Source organism: Vipera berus (assembly GCF_964194415.1).
Source record: "Vipera berus genome assembly, chromosome: 5".
NCBI lineage: Eukaryota > Metazoa > Chordata > Lepidosauria > Squamata > Viperidae > Vipera > Vipera berus.
Window position 1 is genome coordinate 83,591,888 of NC_138207.1, and position 14,321 is coordinate 83,606,208.

At 39.7% G+C, this 14,321-nt stretch overlaps 1 protein-coding gene across 1 annotated transcript in view; it reads left to right on the forward strand.

Annotated features, from left to right (window-relative positions):
* Positions 1-14,321, forward strand: part of COL13A1 (collagen type XIII alpha 1 chain) — a gene marked incomplete at its 3' end in the record, with an annotated part of 191,256 nt that overhangs the window by 132,414 nt on the left and 44,521 nt on the right. The window contains exons 19-22 of the mRNA XM_081329311.1: positions 5,964-6,008; positions 9,231-9,257; positions 10,355-10,417; positions 13,388-13,441. Coding sequence (XP_081185437.1) covers positions 5,964-6,008; positions 9,231-9,257; positions 10,355-10,417; positions 13,388-13,441 — 189 coding nt within the window. The remainder of the gene's footprint in view (positions 1-5,963; positions 6,009-9,230; positions 9,258-10,354; positions 10,418-13,387; positions 13,442-14,321) is intronic.

Genomic DNA, 14,321 nt, shown 5'->3' on the forward strand with positions numbered 1-14,321 from the left:
AAACCTCTTTCACTTTGCACCCATTTGATGTGGCAGCTGAGTTGGTTTGGTTTCCTCTTTATTTATCCATCTCTGTTTCTGAATGTTTTGCTTCTGCTTTTCCCCTTGCACAGGGGAGAAAAGGCAGACAGTAGCCTGAAGGTAGGCATGGAAATAGTTTGGGGTCAACTTGACGCAGGACACTTTGTTACTTAAAATAATACATTGTCATGAAAACCACAGCCCTAGGCAGCCTTATTTAGTGGCAAAGACAACTGTCTTGTGTTGCCATTCGATTAATTGCAAGCAGACATCCCATGTCTTATTTCCACCATGCACAAAGGCCTGCTCAGCGAAATCTACCTTGAAGGACTCCTTGGAATTTGACTCTTGGCAATGGCCTCTACTTTGACCACTCAGATTGGCTGATGATTTTTTGTCTTCCTGCACTTTGAGGGAATGGATTGAGGGCTTTTTCCCCCCAGAAAATCTGGCTAGCTGACACACATCAAATCTATCTGGGGTCAAGAGGTCCTGACGTTGAGGTTTGGCGTGCTCCTTTCTCTTCTTTGACTACTTAGGACTCTTTGAAAAGCTAGCCTGATTTCATGCCCATATGTTATTTATTCAGCTGAAATCTATATTGAGCCCGTACAATTTAAATATATTACTGTCTTTTTTTTAAAAAAAGCATCTTACCCTTTTGGCTAACATTCACAAAAGGTAAAGCAAAAATTGCCTGGCTAGAGTTAAAATGCCTGGTTCTCATATATCATAAATGCAAATGTGAGCGTTTTGATCTAAAAATGGAAATGGATGCTTTTTTGTTTTTCTTCCCTGCTCCCATCAGGATCTGCTTAGATCAACATTAGTTATATGATACACATATTGCAGTTAAAGTCAGCAATAATTGATCTAAAACAGTCTTCCTTGATTTATCTCCTAATTTTCATGAGCAATCAAAACATGTATAGTCAGTTAACAATACAGTCTTCTCCAAGTTGATGTCCTCCAGATGTCCTGGACAATAAATCCCATAATCCTTTACAAGCAGGGCTGGGAATTGTAGTTTAACATTTTGCCAGGCCACCAGATTTGACAAGGCAATATTAGTAAGGAAGAAAGCCCACCATATGCAACATTCAGAGCAACTTATTAGGAAATTTGAATTTTTACACATCAATTAGATTCTAAACTAAAAGAGTAACTGCCTTCATTCTAAAACTGGAGAGCAAATATACAGATTTGTAAAGGAAATAGTAGGTAATTGAACCATACAAAGCTTTGAAGGGTGTTTTGCTCTGAGCGGAGCACCTGTTTGAAGCTACTCCATGAAGCAACACAGCACAGGCCTTCTAAATTGAACTAGCGGAGGCAAGGACAAGAGAGACGACGTCTTCGGTTCAAAGGTTTATTAACATAGCCCGGACGAAGACAGAACGATTACAACAGCCTTATATAGGCAACGGTAAAACAAGTCGACGAATCAGGGGCGGGTGTTTTCCCGCCGAGGGACCCTGTGCCAATAATCAGCTGGCAGCTTTTGACATTTCCCCAGTGATAACGCATGCGCGTTGGGCTGGGGAAATCCTGTCAGCTGGCTGCCCGAGCAGCCGGGGTCGGAATACTCCAGCCGGCATTTTGACAGCTAGCGCCTGTCAGAATATGCGGTCTAGGCGCATGCGCCATTTTGACAGCTCCGCGGCTGCCGCCGCTTTGACAGTCCGCGGCTTCTGCTGTTTGACAGCTCGCGGACTGGGGCGCATGCGCGGCTTTTGACAGCTGTCAGAGCGGCCGCGTGGAGCGGTTTTGACAGCTCGGGGAGCGCGACTGCGCGTGCGCGTTTCCTTTGACAGCTGTCAGTGCGGCCACGTGGAGTGTCCTGTGACAGCTGTCATTTGTGGAATACGCTGCATAAATAATAAGGGAAAGCTATCCCAGTGCTTGCTTCAGATCATTCAATTCACATATTTTTTGTGATACAGTGACCAAAATTGGCTGCAGTATTCCAGGTCTGGTCTTACTAGGGCTTTATAAAGCGGTACCAATACTTCCTCTGATTTTGATTCTATGCCTCTGTTTATTCAACCCAGGATTGTATTAGCTTTTTTGGTTGCTGCTGCACACTGCTGGCTCACAGTCAAGTGATCATCCACTAGGACTCCAAAGTCCCTCTCACAGTTACTGTTTTTAAGCCAGGTCTTGCCCAATCTACATTTGTTCCTTTGGTTTTTCTTGCCCAAGTATAAGACTTTGCTTTTCTCCACTCGGTAAGACAATTAGCACAAGCCTCAACAGCTTGAAGAGCCATCAAAGTAAAGCTTCATGAAGGCCTGCTTGGGTGAACAAGCATGCTAAATTTCTCTGTTGATTTCATTAGTAAACAGCTTTTCTCCAGTCAAGATTTCCAGGCATGTTTGCTGCCTTGTGGGAAAAGGGGGATGTGATGGAGGGCATCGCAGATAAGCAATGATAACTACACGCTAAGAAGCATCCACATGCTGCCACTGCTGATGGAAAACAGAACTGCAAACACTTGTTTTCCCCAGTCAAGAACCATATCACATCAGACTTCTATAAAAGACAATACAATAGCTACTCAACTGAAGATAAGTAACTCTAAAAAAAAATAGAGTTCAGTAGTACTGCCTTTATCTGAAATTTTGTGTATTATACCATTGAGACAAGATATCATCAAGAAGTTAAAGAAATGTTTATGGGCATCTTCAAAGATTCCAACCAATTGTACAGTAAATGATGGAAGACTGAATATAAGGGCTTGGAGTGGTGTGACAGGCGATGCAGCGATTTGCGTAAGGAATGATACAAGAAGCAAAAGGGAAAACATTACACTTGCAATAATTTTCGGATTTTGTTTAAAAACCAACAAATTGTTTTCATTTGCAAGCGAAGGATGTGACTTCTGTAGATCAGCTAGATGCTGCCACCTGCTGTCCAACAGCCACATTCCAGTCATTTATAGGTTTTCCTTGGCCCCTTATTTTTATGCAAATAATTTGGCAGATTGTGTCACAATGTCCACGTGGCCAGAAAGATTGCAAGGATTTTGCAAGGATGGATTCCTTGTGGGGGTTCCCCCCCCCGTCAAACTCTCTTTTATTATTTTTTATTTTATTTTTTTATTTTAATTCCATTTATATCCCGCCCTTCTCCGAAGACTCAGGGCGGCTTACAAGCTTAGCAGTAGCCTTCATTCTATGTATATGCCTGCTTATTAGGGCTTTCACACACACCCCAAGCGGCATTATTACAAAGTCAGCTTAATTGCCCCCAACAATCTGGGTCCTCATTTTACCTACCTCGGAAGGATGGAAGGCTGAGTCAACCTTGAGCCTGTTGGGATGCGAACCTGCACTAATTGCAGGCAGCTGGTGTTACTTAAGGAGGCATTAGCCCACTGCTCCACCAAGGCTCCAATTGCATCTAATGATCCAACTCCTTAAAATTCAACAATGCTGTCTTCACTGAATGGATGGGAATCTCTCTTTTTTTTGTCCAGAACTTTGCTTCAATGTTTTTGAGATTGTTGTTCCTGCTGATTTGGAGGGTGGATTGCTTCAGGAGTGGATTATTAAACCCACCAAACATCACATTTGATGGCATGTTTTAAGATCCTTTTAGATATTTTCAAATGCCATCTACCTTAACCTACAGCTCCGGGACTCTTTCACAAACATATTGATAGAAGAAAAGATAGAAGGGCCAACCCATCCAACATATTTTAGTGTTGAATTCCATATCTACCTGCAAGTTACCTATTAGTTTCCAAGAGCAGCTGAACAAAAGACATGCAAGCTATCTACTACAGGTTTCTGGAGAATTTGACTCTATAAGCCAGGGGTGTCAAACTCAATTTCATTGAGGGCCGCCATTAGCATTGCGGTTGCCCTCAGGGGGCCGAGTGGGTGTGGCCAGGGTGGGTGTGGCCTACTGGGTGGGTGTGGCTAGAGTGCGTATGGCCTACTGGGTGGGCGTGGCCAGCTCTACATCGTTCGCATCAAGGGTGCCTATGGGGGCCTGGGCAGGAGTGGGACAGATCTGAGGGTCTCTGGCAAAAGGAGGGTCTCTGGGCCAGGGCCAAGGCAGTGGGGGCCGTTCCCTCACTGTTTCCAGGATGGCTTCGCGGGCCACATGAAACCACTTCGCGGGCCGGATCCGGCCCTCGGGCCTTGTGTTTGACATGTCTGCTATAAGCCCAGCTAGTTTGGTAAATTTGAAGACATATAGCTTCTTAATGCAGGCTTTACAGTGAGCTAGCAATCAGAAGGTACCACTTGTCACATGGTAAAAAAGTGTCGCAACCCTCATAAAAGATTTAAGTTTAAAAAAAGATGCCAACAGGAGGTGTTCTGCTCTTGGGCAAATTCTGAACTTTCAAATGAGGTCTTCTACTGCCCTCTGGTGGTTTAGCAGAATACATTATCTGTCCATATCATATTTCAAATTTGCAATTGATTTATGTTAGTTTCATCTTTGGGTAATGACCTTTGGCATTGTGCATGTTGCTACTTGTTGCAAAGATAAACACTTTGCTTCTTTGTTTTGCAAAGGCAGTTTTGTTCTTCCTAACTGCTGCTCTTAATCTTTATGATTGCCATTCATCTGATTTGCCCCAATTGTTTTTGGTTATAGTGTTGTCACTGCCACCTAGCTGTCTTGTGTTTTTATTGATGACCCTATAACACTATCCCTGAATGTGGCAGTTGTGTGTAAATAAAATCGTGTGTGGCCACTGAATTAAAAATGCAAATGAAGTTAGATATGATTAAGGCTAAAAATAATAATGCTGGTCATTATTGCACTAAACTCAGGGTGATGGGGTGGTTTTTTTCCCCACTTTTATCTCAAATCTGGTTGTAGAAATATAAGCAATGTATGATTATTCCCATAGTTAAAATACAGAACAGCCTAGCCAAACAGCCCCATACTCCTGTCCCTTGCATTTTTCAGCTAGGGGAAGGACTAATATATTTTTCAATCTTTCAACTTGAAGACGTGTGTGGACTTCAACTCCCAGAATTCCCCAGCTGGCTGAGGAGTTCTGGGAGTTGAAGTCCACACACCTTCAAGCTGCCAAGACTGAAAAACACTGGGCTAGCAGTAAATGATACTGTGCAGTCGAGAAGGGAATTGGCACTGGGATATCATTTCTGCCAGTTCCCATTTCATATATGTTGCCAAGTTCTACTCTAACAATGAAAAATATTAGGTGTTATTGACTTCCATCAGCTTTAAATCATTCCACACCAGTTTCCATATGTTGAGGTGTTTGCATTGAGTCATTCCCATAACACAACTGAGTCAATTTCCTTCATAAAGCTGTAAAGAAAAAGTGAGCTGGAAAATGCTGAATTTAAAGTAATCTTTTTATGGTTCAGAGTAGTTATCATTAAAGTATTACAGATTTTTCTCTGTTCTCTCAATTGTTCTTGCCAGCTTTAAAATAGGTAGACTTCAACTCCCAGAATTCCCCTGGGCCATTCCTTCCACTGAAGTCCTCCCTTCTTAAAGTTGCCAAGTTTGAAAAAAAACTGTGGTTTAAATCACTGGATGTGATTTAATTTCCCTAACCAAGTGACATTTCCGTAATATTCTTTTTGTTCTGCATATAATATCATTCCAGAGATATGGTTTATCTGCCATGTAATTTGGAATGCTTGTTTCAATAGCCCCCAAAGCAATATAGGTACTTTGGAAATAAAATAATATAACATTTGCTCTTTGCAAACTGTAGTCAATGTTGGAGGGGGCTAATTTCAGCCAATTGAATGCCATGCAAAAGGACCACCGTTCTCTGAGCCTCTTGCCATTACGATGACTTTTTATTCTTGACTTTCAAAGCTTTTCAGAATCCTATGCAACAGTTTTCTTTTAATGATCACTAATTAACTCTGGGAACTTTACATTTTCTCCCCACGTTCTTCCTTGCTCTTTATCTTCTTTATTTTGTTTTCCTCTTCCAGGGGGAGAGGGGAATGCCAGGGCTGCCAGGAAAACAAGGAGTTCAGGTATTCTGCAAAGGAATGGAGTCTGATTTATCCAGCTACTCTAACCCATACCTTTCAACTGTTCTCCTACATTTTGCATATGACTCCAACCTAGTGTGTGTATATGTCTCTTTTATACATATATATGTTGCACCTGTTGCACAGAAAGAGTTGCACCACTCTGCAACTCTTTAAACCAGCTAGATCTTCTCCCAAAACCATTGCAGTTAGAGCAGAGAGCAGGACAAAATGGAACATCAGGGCTGTCCAGCCTTGGCAACTTTAAGATTTGTGAACTTCAACTCCCCAAATTCCCCAGCGAGCAGGGAGAATTCTGGAAATTGAAGCCCACAAGTCTTAAAGTTGCCAAGGTTGAACAGCCCTATGCTACATAATCAAGTGCTATGTCTGTCGCAGGCCTAAATCCTCTGCATTTCTTTTATGGAATCAGATCCAAATCACTGCAAATCACAAAGTTCAGTTTAGCAGAGGAAAAACAAAGAAAAAATGTTGAACAAACGGCATGTTCATTCCTTCATTTCCATTGTAGAAATAAGGAAAAGAAAATTAACATATGTTCATATATGGTATGCATTGAAATCACTATGTAATTCATTAATGCGACCACAAAATAGTCAGAGATTTGTTGGGCTATTATATATTATTACATTGTAGAAGTGAACAACATTTGATGCAAGTTCTAATATTTTATTACTTTTCAGAGATAAGAATTGCATTGAAGTTTATGCTTTGATTTAAATCCATGTTTGGCTTAGGTTTAACTATGTATATATCAGGCACACAAGAAATGCACATTTTCTAAAACATTCAAACTGGAAAAAAATTAAATTTATCTATTTGACAAAGGACTGACATGCCATTTCTTCAATTAAAACTATCATCCAAAATTTGTTGTTCTATCTAGCATCCTCTTCGTCCTTCTAGCCCATAGGTACTAACCCTTACTTACATCTGATTCATTTCTTACTATTTCTTTCATCTGTTTATGACATAGAATCCCTGATTTCCATCTTCTGTCCTTGTGTTTTTTAGCCTTGTCCCTGATTTCTGTTTCAGAAAGTTGAGAGGTATGATCCTTCTCCCATCTTCTTCTATCTCCATCTGCCTGTTTCATTCCTCTTGTGGTTTGCAAGCTCCTCTCAATTATCTTCTGATTGGGCTCTTCAAGAAGCCATTATCTTTGTTGTTCATCTTTTGCATGAAAGCCTCCAGACATGTTATCCCAGTTCTAACCATAATCGTCTTTATCTATTCCTATTTCTCTCCTTATACCTACTCTTGTTATTCTTACTGAATAGCCTGACACAGGGTTTTTCAAACTTAGCAACTTTAAGATGTACGGACTTCGATTCCCAGAATTCCCCACTCACCATGTTAGCTGGGGAATTCTGGGACTTAAAGTCCACAAATCTTAATATTTCCAAGTTTGAAGATCACTGGCCTAACAGAACTAAACATATTACTAATTTGCAGAATATGCAGCTCTTTCACCAATATAGCCATACAATATTTTGCACTTCTGTATGCCCTCATTTTGTCTCATCTATTTGGCTTTCTTAGTTGTTTTCGCTTACTACTTAGTATCATTTCCAGGAAGATTTTTTTTAATTCATGAGGCTGATTTCCTATTTTCCTACTTTCTTCTCTTGAAGCTGTTTCCCCCTGGGGGATGCAGTCAAATGTGACTGCCTGAAGTGGACAGGAGATTTGCCCCAAAGATGAATAAAATAATGTAATCAGTTTTAGCATTGCTTCTCATGTTGAGAAATATACCTAAGAGCAGTAGAGAAGAGCCTGCTCGTATATGATTCATTTCCTTGCCATGTCCTTTGTAAGCACCTTCCAAATAGATTGAATTATTTTATTCTAAATATTCAGAGTTGTCCTCTGGCCCTGATATATATAATGTATATTTTTATCATTATCATCTAGTTTTAGGTGTATCATTACAGAGGTTTGATTGCATGGCTGTGGCCATGATCATGACTTTTGAGAGAGTAGTGAAATTTATTTTTTTTATTTTTTTTATTTTAATTCCATTTATATCCCGCCCTTCTCCGAAGACTCAGGGCGGCTTACAAGCTTAGCAGTAGCCTTCATTCTATGTATATGCCTGCTTATTAGGGCTTTCACACACACCCCAAGCGGCATTATTACAAAGTCAGCTTAACTGGCCCCAACAATCTGGGTCCTCATTTTACCTACCTCGGAAGGATGGAAGGCTGAGTCAACCTTGAGCCTGTTGGGATGCGAACCTGCACTAATTGCAGGCAGCTGGTGTTACTTAAGGAGGCATTAGCCCACTGCTCCACCAAGGCTCTGCTGCCATTACAATAGGTAGTATGATATAAAAGGAAGAACTATGTATTTTTACAAATGCTTTAGCTCAGGATTGTCCAATCATGTCAGTTTTAATACTTTACACTTCAACTCCCAGAATTCTCCATTCAGCCATGCTGGCTAGGGATTCTGGGAATTTATTTATTTATTTATTTATTTATTTATTTATTTATTTATTTATTTATTTATTTATTTATTTATTTATTTATTTATTTATTGATTTATATACCGCCCTTCTCCCGAAGGACTCAGGGCGGTGTACAGGGCAATAAAATAAGTATAAGAAGCTTAGACTCCCTATTCCATAAGAATCCTGGTTAGAACTGGGCTTGACAATGTTCTTGTCAGGATAATCCCCAAGAGTTTCTTCTGGTAGATGAGCACCTATATAAGTTTGTTTAATAGCAGGCTGTAGCATTTTTATACGGAAAAAGAGAAAGGGAAATTGGTTCTGGTTTTTTCTATATCCAACTCGTTAAATGTGACTTGAGGGGGCATTTGCAAAAATGCCCCTCAGATCTACAACAATATTATAAAAAAAATAGTAAGTTCGGGTGCCCCATGTACTCCTCATGACTTCCATACACAAATCTAAATATTAATCCAAAGTCACCTGTCAACTTTTTTATTCTTCCAGATTTCATTTTATTTTCTAAAAGGTTGTTGATCCAGTTACAGCTGGGTAAAATTTTGTGTTCGTGAATTTCTGTGTGAGATTTAGTGGAATTTTTAAATAGATGTAAACAAGAAACTGAAAGAAATCTGAAATGGCCTTGGACACAAAGTTTTTGACACAAAAAGTCAATTACTCAGGAAGAAAAGAGCCATCCCCTTTTTCTCAGTATATTTTTCTTTTTCTTTTTTCTTTTTTTCCTAATGCAGGGTGAACCCGGGAATCCAGGAGCAAAGGTACTGCACTTAAAAATAATAATAATAATCTGTGCTAAATTTATTCAGCCACATTTTTATTTTAGTCTCTTAAGTAGATCGGGTATTATAATAAACAGTATGTGATTAAAAAAATATGTTGGATGTCAAATATATCGGGTATCAAATGGGGTAGTTGGCTTCTTCTGTTTGCTGAGGAACAGGTGTCTCCAAACCTGGCGACTTTAAGAGTTGTGGACCAGCTCCCAGAATTCTGTAAGTTGAAGTCCACAAGTCTTAAAGTAACTAGGCTTGGAGACCCCTGCTACGGAGAGACAAAAAGGAGAGATTTATTTCCAAACTAAACTTACTACACCCTTGTTCACTACTCATGCATGTTGTTCCACGTTGGAATCTTTAGTGCCAGGAAGCACCATTAACTTACCATAGAATCTTCCTTAGAGGAATAAGAGTGATTGTCGTGTGGTGATTCATTTTTGAATCAAGAAATCCACAGTTCATTCATTGGCCTTATAATCTGAGCCAAACCACCATCTCTTAGCTCAGGAGTCTTCAAAGTTGGCAACTTTAAGACTTGTGGACTATAACTCTCAGAATTCCTCAGCCAGCTCTGGCTGGTTGTGGAATTCTAGGAGTTGAAATCCACAAGTCTTAAAGTCGCCAAGTTTGAAGACTCCTGTCTTAGCTCTTCTCTTCCTCTCCAATGTACATTAGAGAGATACTAACAGTAGCCATCTTCTAAAGATAATGTGTGTGAATTGCTCGGACTGCTTCAAAGCATTATGCAAATATTATTGTTGTTGCTATACTTATCAATAGTTTTTTGAATCATATTTTTATGTTGGTGCTCTTATTATTTATATCAGTAGGATGCTTGGGTGGAGTGTTGGGTAGAAAGACATTTATGCACATATACCCATCATATAAAAGGGAAAGCAACCTTAAGTGAAATAGAGAAAAGGAATATGTTGCCTGGTACAAAATGGATTAAAAATTTATCATTTGTGAGAAGTGGGAATTGGGGTGGTCTTGGAATTGCTACATTACCTTTCATTATTCCTACATAAAACCTATATTGTTGTGTGTCTTTCTTTTTCCTTACAAAAAATATTAAAAAGGGAGAACGTGGAATTTCTGGGAAGATGGGCCCCCCAGGTTTGCCTGGAAAAAGGGGGTACAGGGTAGGAAAAGATACAAAGCTTGGATTTTGTTTGCCTGCATTGTCCTTTTCAACAACCCACAATTCTGATCCGAGTGCTGTGAGCTAAATTTTCCAAACTGGAAAGACATTTCCATTGCTTACATGGCTGAAATGTAACTCAAAAGTCAAGGCCCACAAAACTATGTTATTTTTGATCAATTTGGTTTTTAATTGAAAGTATGAAATAAACATCTCAGCATGCCGAAAGCTTAATAGCAGTGTTAGAATGTAGCATGGTTTTTGCATGGATTTAGACCTTTCTATGTTCTGTGTTCTTTTATTCTGGGAAGGAAAAATTATAAGATCTTTCCACAAGAATGTGTGCCAGATTGATTCATTCTGGGATGGAACACCAAATACCAAATTTTGTTACTCTACTCAAGGTTTCAAATGTTTTATTTATGCACATTTAAAAAAATCATTTCCAATTATATATGATAATGTAATCCAGAAGCATGTCTTTCAAAATCTTCAGGAACTCCTAGAAACAAGAGGATGGATGGCCTTTAGTAGCCAAATAATATCCTCTGTGCAATGAAAAACTACTCTAGGCCCTTCCCCTCTGCACCCCAGAAATTAAATTATTTTCTAGTAGTTAGACCTAAGACAGGGATGAGGCATTCATAGGAGCTCAGTGAATGATTTTTGTCAGATAATGGCAGTGCCTTAATTTTAGTATCTACTGAGGCTTATTAGTCGCTACTCTCCAGTGTTAATCTATTACGTTGTGAAGATAAGTTAATGTACTTTTCCTCAACATTATTAAGGAATGATAATGAACTGGTATGTTACACTAATTGAAAGAAAATACGTAAAATACATTAAAAAAGGATGGGAGAAAAAAAAAAGCTTCTAACATTGGTCTAAGGCAGGGGTCTTCAGATTTTATGACTTGTGGACTTCAACTCCCAGCATGCTGGCTGAGGAAGAATAAAAAAAATATAACTTTATTACGGTCATAGACCAGCAATAGACGTCACTTTTTACAATATATTAAAAAATAGTACTGACATTAATAATAAATAATAACATCCCTGTTAAGAAAATACATGTCCTCAAAATGTTAGGGTCACTCCCTAGTTTATGTGAGTGGGAAGCCGATAATTTTGTGAGTAAATATAATATTCCAAAAATTGTTAAGAGATATCTCCAAAAAATTGGCACAAGTTGACAACTACAATTCTGTAACCAATTTTTTTCTCATGGACATTGCAGCAACACAGAATTTTGCCACTGTATGCATGGTAGAAGGGTTTGAGTCCTGGAGGAGAAAGCCTACATAAAAATTGTCTGCCCTCCCTGGCAATCTCTCTAATAAGGAGAGAATGTATGCTGACCTATAACCTCGGTATAACTCACAGTACAATAAAACATGTGAGATACCTTTGACTTCTCCTTTACTACATATACATACCTGTTATGCTATTGGTGTTCTCTTAGACCTGCCCTGGAGGAGTGCTAAGGGGAGAATGTTAAATCTGGCTCTGAAGAAAGCTATCCTTTGTTTTGGGAAGGTCAGATCATTTAGATATCTTGCCAATTCCCACACAACCTGTTTGATTCTATTCCCAACTGTGGAGATGCAACCTATTTAGTTCTTCTTGGAACTCCATGTCTTTCATTCTATTGATTATTACTTGCTTTGCTTGGTCAAAGCCTAGGGACATTAAGAATACTGAGGAAGGCCCAAGAGCCCAACTTGTGATCTATTGCCTGTTTCCAGGGGGAGGAGACGTTGTCAGTCAACACTAGCGGGGACAGTCCCTCTGGAAAGAAATGCATTTTAAGCCAATGAATGATCATCATCATCATCATTTGCACACTGGCTGAGGAATTCTGGTAGTTGAAGGCCACAAGTCATAAAAGGGCCAAGTTTGAAGACCCCTGGTCTAAGGATGCAATATTAGGAGCCTCTCAAATATTGTGGGGTGTATCATTTCTAAAGAGCTGGTGCTGTTATGTAGATATTCCAACTATGAATGATTTTAAGATAATCCCAAACATTCATTCCACCTAGAGCTCAGGCTAGATGTAATCCTAATTCTAACACTCAAATGTTGATCACGTGTCCATGGGAAGGCTCCAACAGTCGTAAGTGTTATGACTGGTTGTGTGTCACTTTTGTTAGTGCTCTCATAACTTCAAACACTTACTTATCAAATTTATTTATTTATTTATTTATTTATTTATATTTAAATTTATATACCGCCCTATTCCCGTAGGACTCAGGGCGGTTTACAGGGAAAATTAAAACTTAAAATACATCATATACAATTAAAAATGATTAAAACTAAGATTAAATTAATCCCTGAACTTAACTAAAACCCCATTAATTAAAAATTAAAACCCCTCAGTCTGGGCCAGACAACTCAAAAAACTAAGTTTTCAAGTCCCTACGAAATGAGCGAAGGTCGGGGGCGGTCCTAAGATCCGTGGGAAGTTGGTTCCAAAGGGCCGGCGCGCCCACAGAGACCGCCCTTCCCCTGGGGATAACCCGCCGGCATTCCTTAACCGGCGGTACCCTAAGAAGGCCCTCCCTGTGGGAGCTCACAGGACGATGGGAAGTTGATGCCGGCAGCAGGTGTTCCCTTAGATAATCCGGACCCAAGCCATTTAGAGCTTTATAGGTCATTACCAGCACCTTGAATCTTGAATGGCTGTAAGTGGAGGACTACCTGTATATAATCTGCATCATTTGTGCAATGACATCATGTCGAATGGAACATCACCTTCCTCCCCTCCCACCACAGATGCCCAGGCTTTCCAGGCAAAAAGACCATAGTTTGCGTGAGACATCCAGGTTGGATTTTGAAAATCTGGACCTTCTTCTGGATGAAAGCTTGTAAGACGCATAAGGAAATTATGAAGAGGATGCTATATTATGCCATTTTTCCAATCCCCATTACAAGATCACTGTAAGATCACCCCATTACTGGTATTTCTTCAACAGGGCGAGAAAGGGAAATCTGGTGATCCAGGACCTTCTGGAACCACAGGGCAAAAGGTTTGTTTTGTTATCTAAGTGGGAAACAGAACAGTGACATGTTTTGTTTTATTGCAAGCTCAAAAGCATATGAATTGCTGATTTCTTCCGGGCATCACACATATAAAAATTGGACCTGTAATGAGTGAGACTAAATTTACTCCAGGTTCAAGACTCCATGTTTAAACTATAAATACAATCCTACTTTATGTGTGTATTTTCTCCCATTCTCTCTCTCTTCTCTCTGTCTCGGTCTCTCTCAGTCTCGATCTCTGTCTCTGTCTCTGTCTGTCTGTCTCTCTGTCTGTTTCTGTCTCTGTCTGTCTGTCTGTCTGTCACTCTGTCTCTGTCACTCTGTCTCTGTTTGTCTTTCTTGTCTCTGTCTCTCTGTTTCTCTGTCTGTCTCTCTTTCTCTGTGTCTCTGTGTCTCTCTCCGTGTGTCTCTGTCTTTCTCTGCCTCTGTCTCTGTCTCTCTGTCTCTCTCCATATATATTTATGTATATAATTTGTGTGTTTGTGTGTGTTTCATTTAAAAATCCAGCAAGAAAAAAATCCCAGTTTCCAAGCAGCACCATTCAAAAGTCTCCTATATCCAATCCACTGAAGATGTTTAAACTTCACAAAACTGTTTCCCCACCATCAACATTTCCCGTTATATTAATCTTGGGAAAGTTCTTCTGAAATATCCAGTATGTTATATACTGTATATTATGGGGTTGTTTTGGTTTATCACAGAACAGGCACTCCAACAGTTAAGTCTGGCTTGAATATCTTTGACGTTAATGATCCGTTAAGTAAGGTCACCTTTCCCAAGTTGCTACCAACTTGATACAGGCAGTCCTCGACTTACAACCATTTGTTTAGTGACCACTCAAAGTTACAACAGCATGAAAAAAGTAAG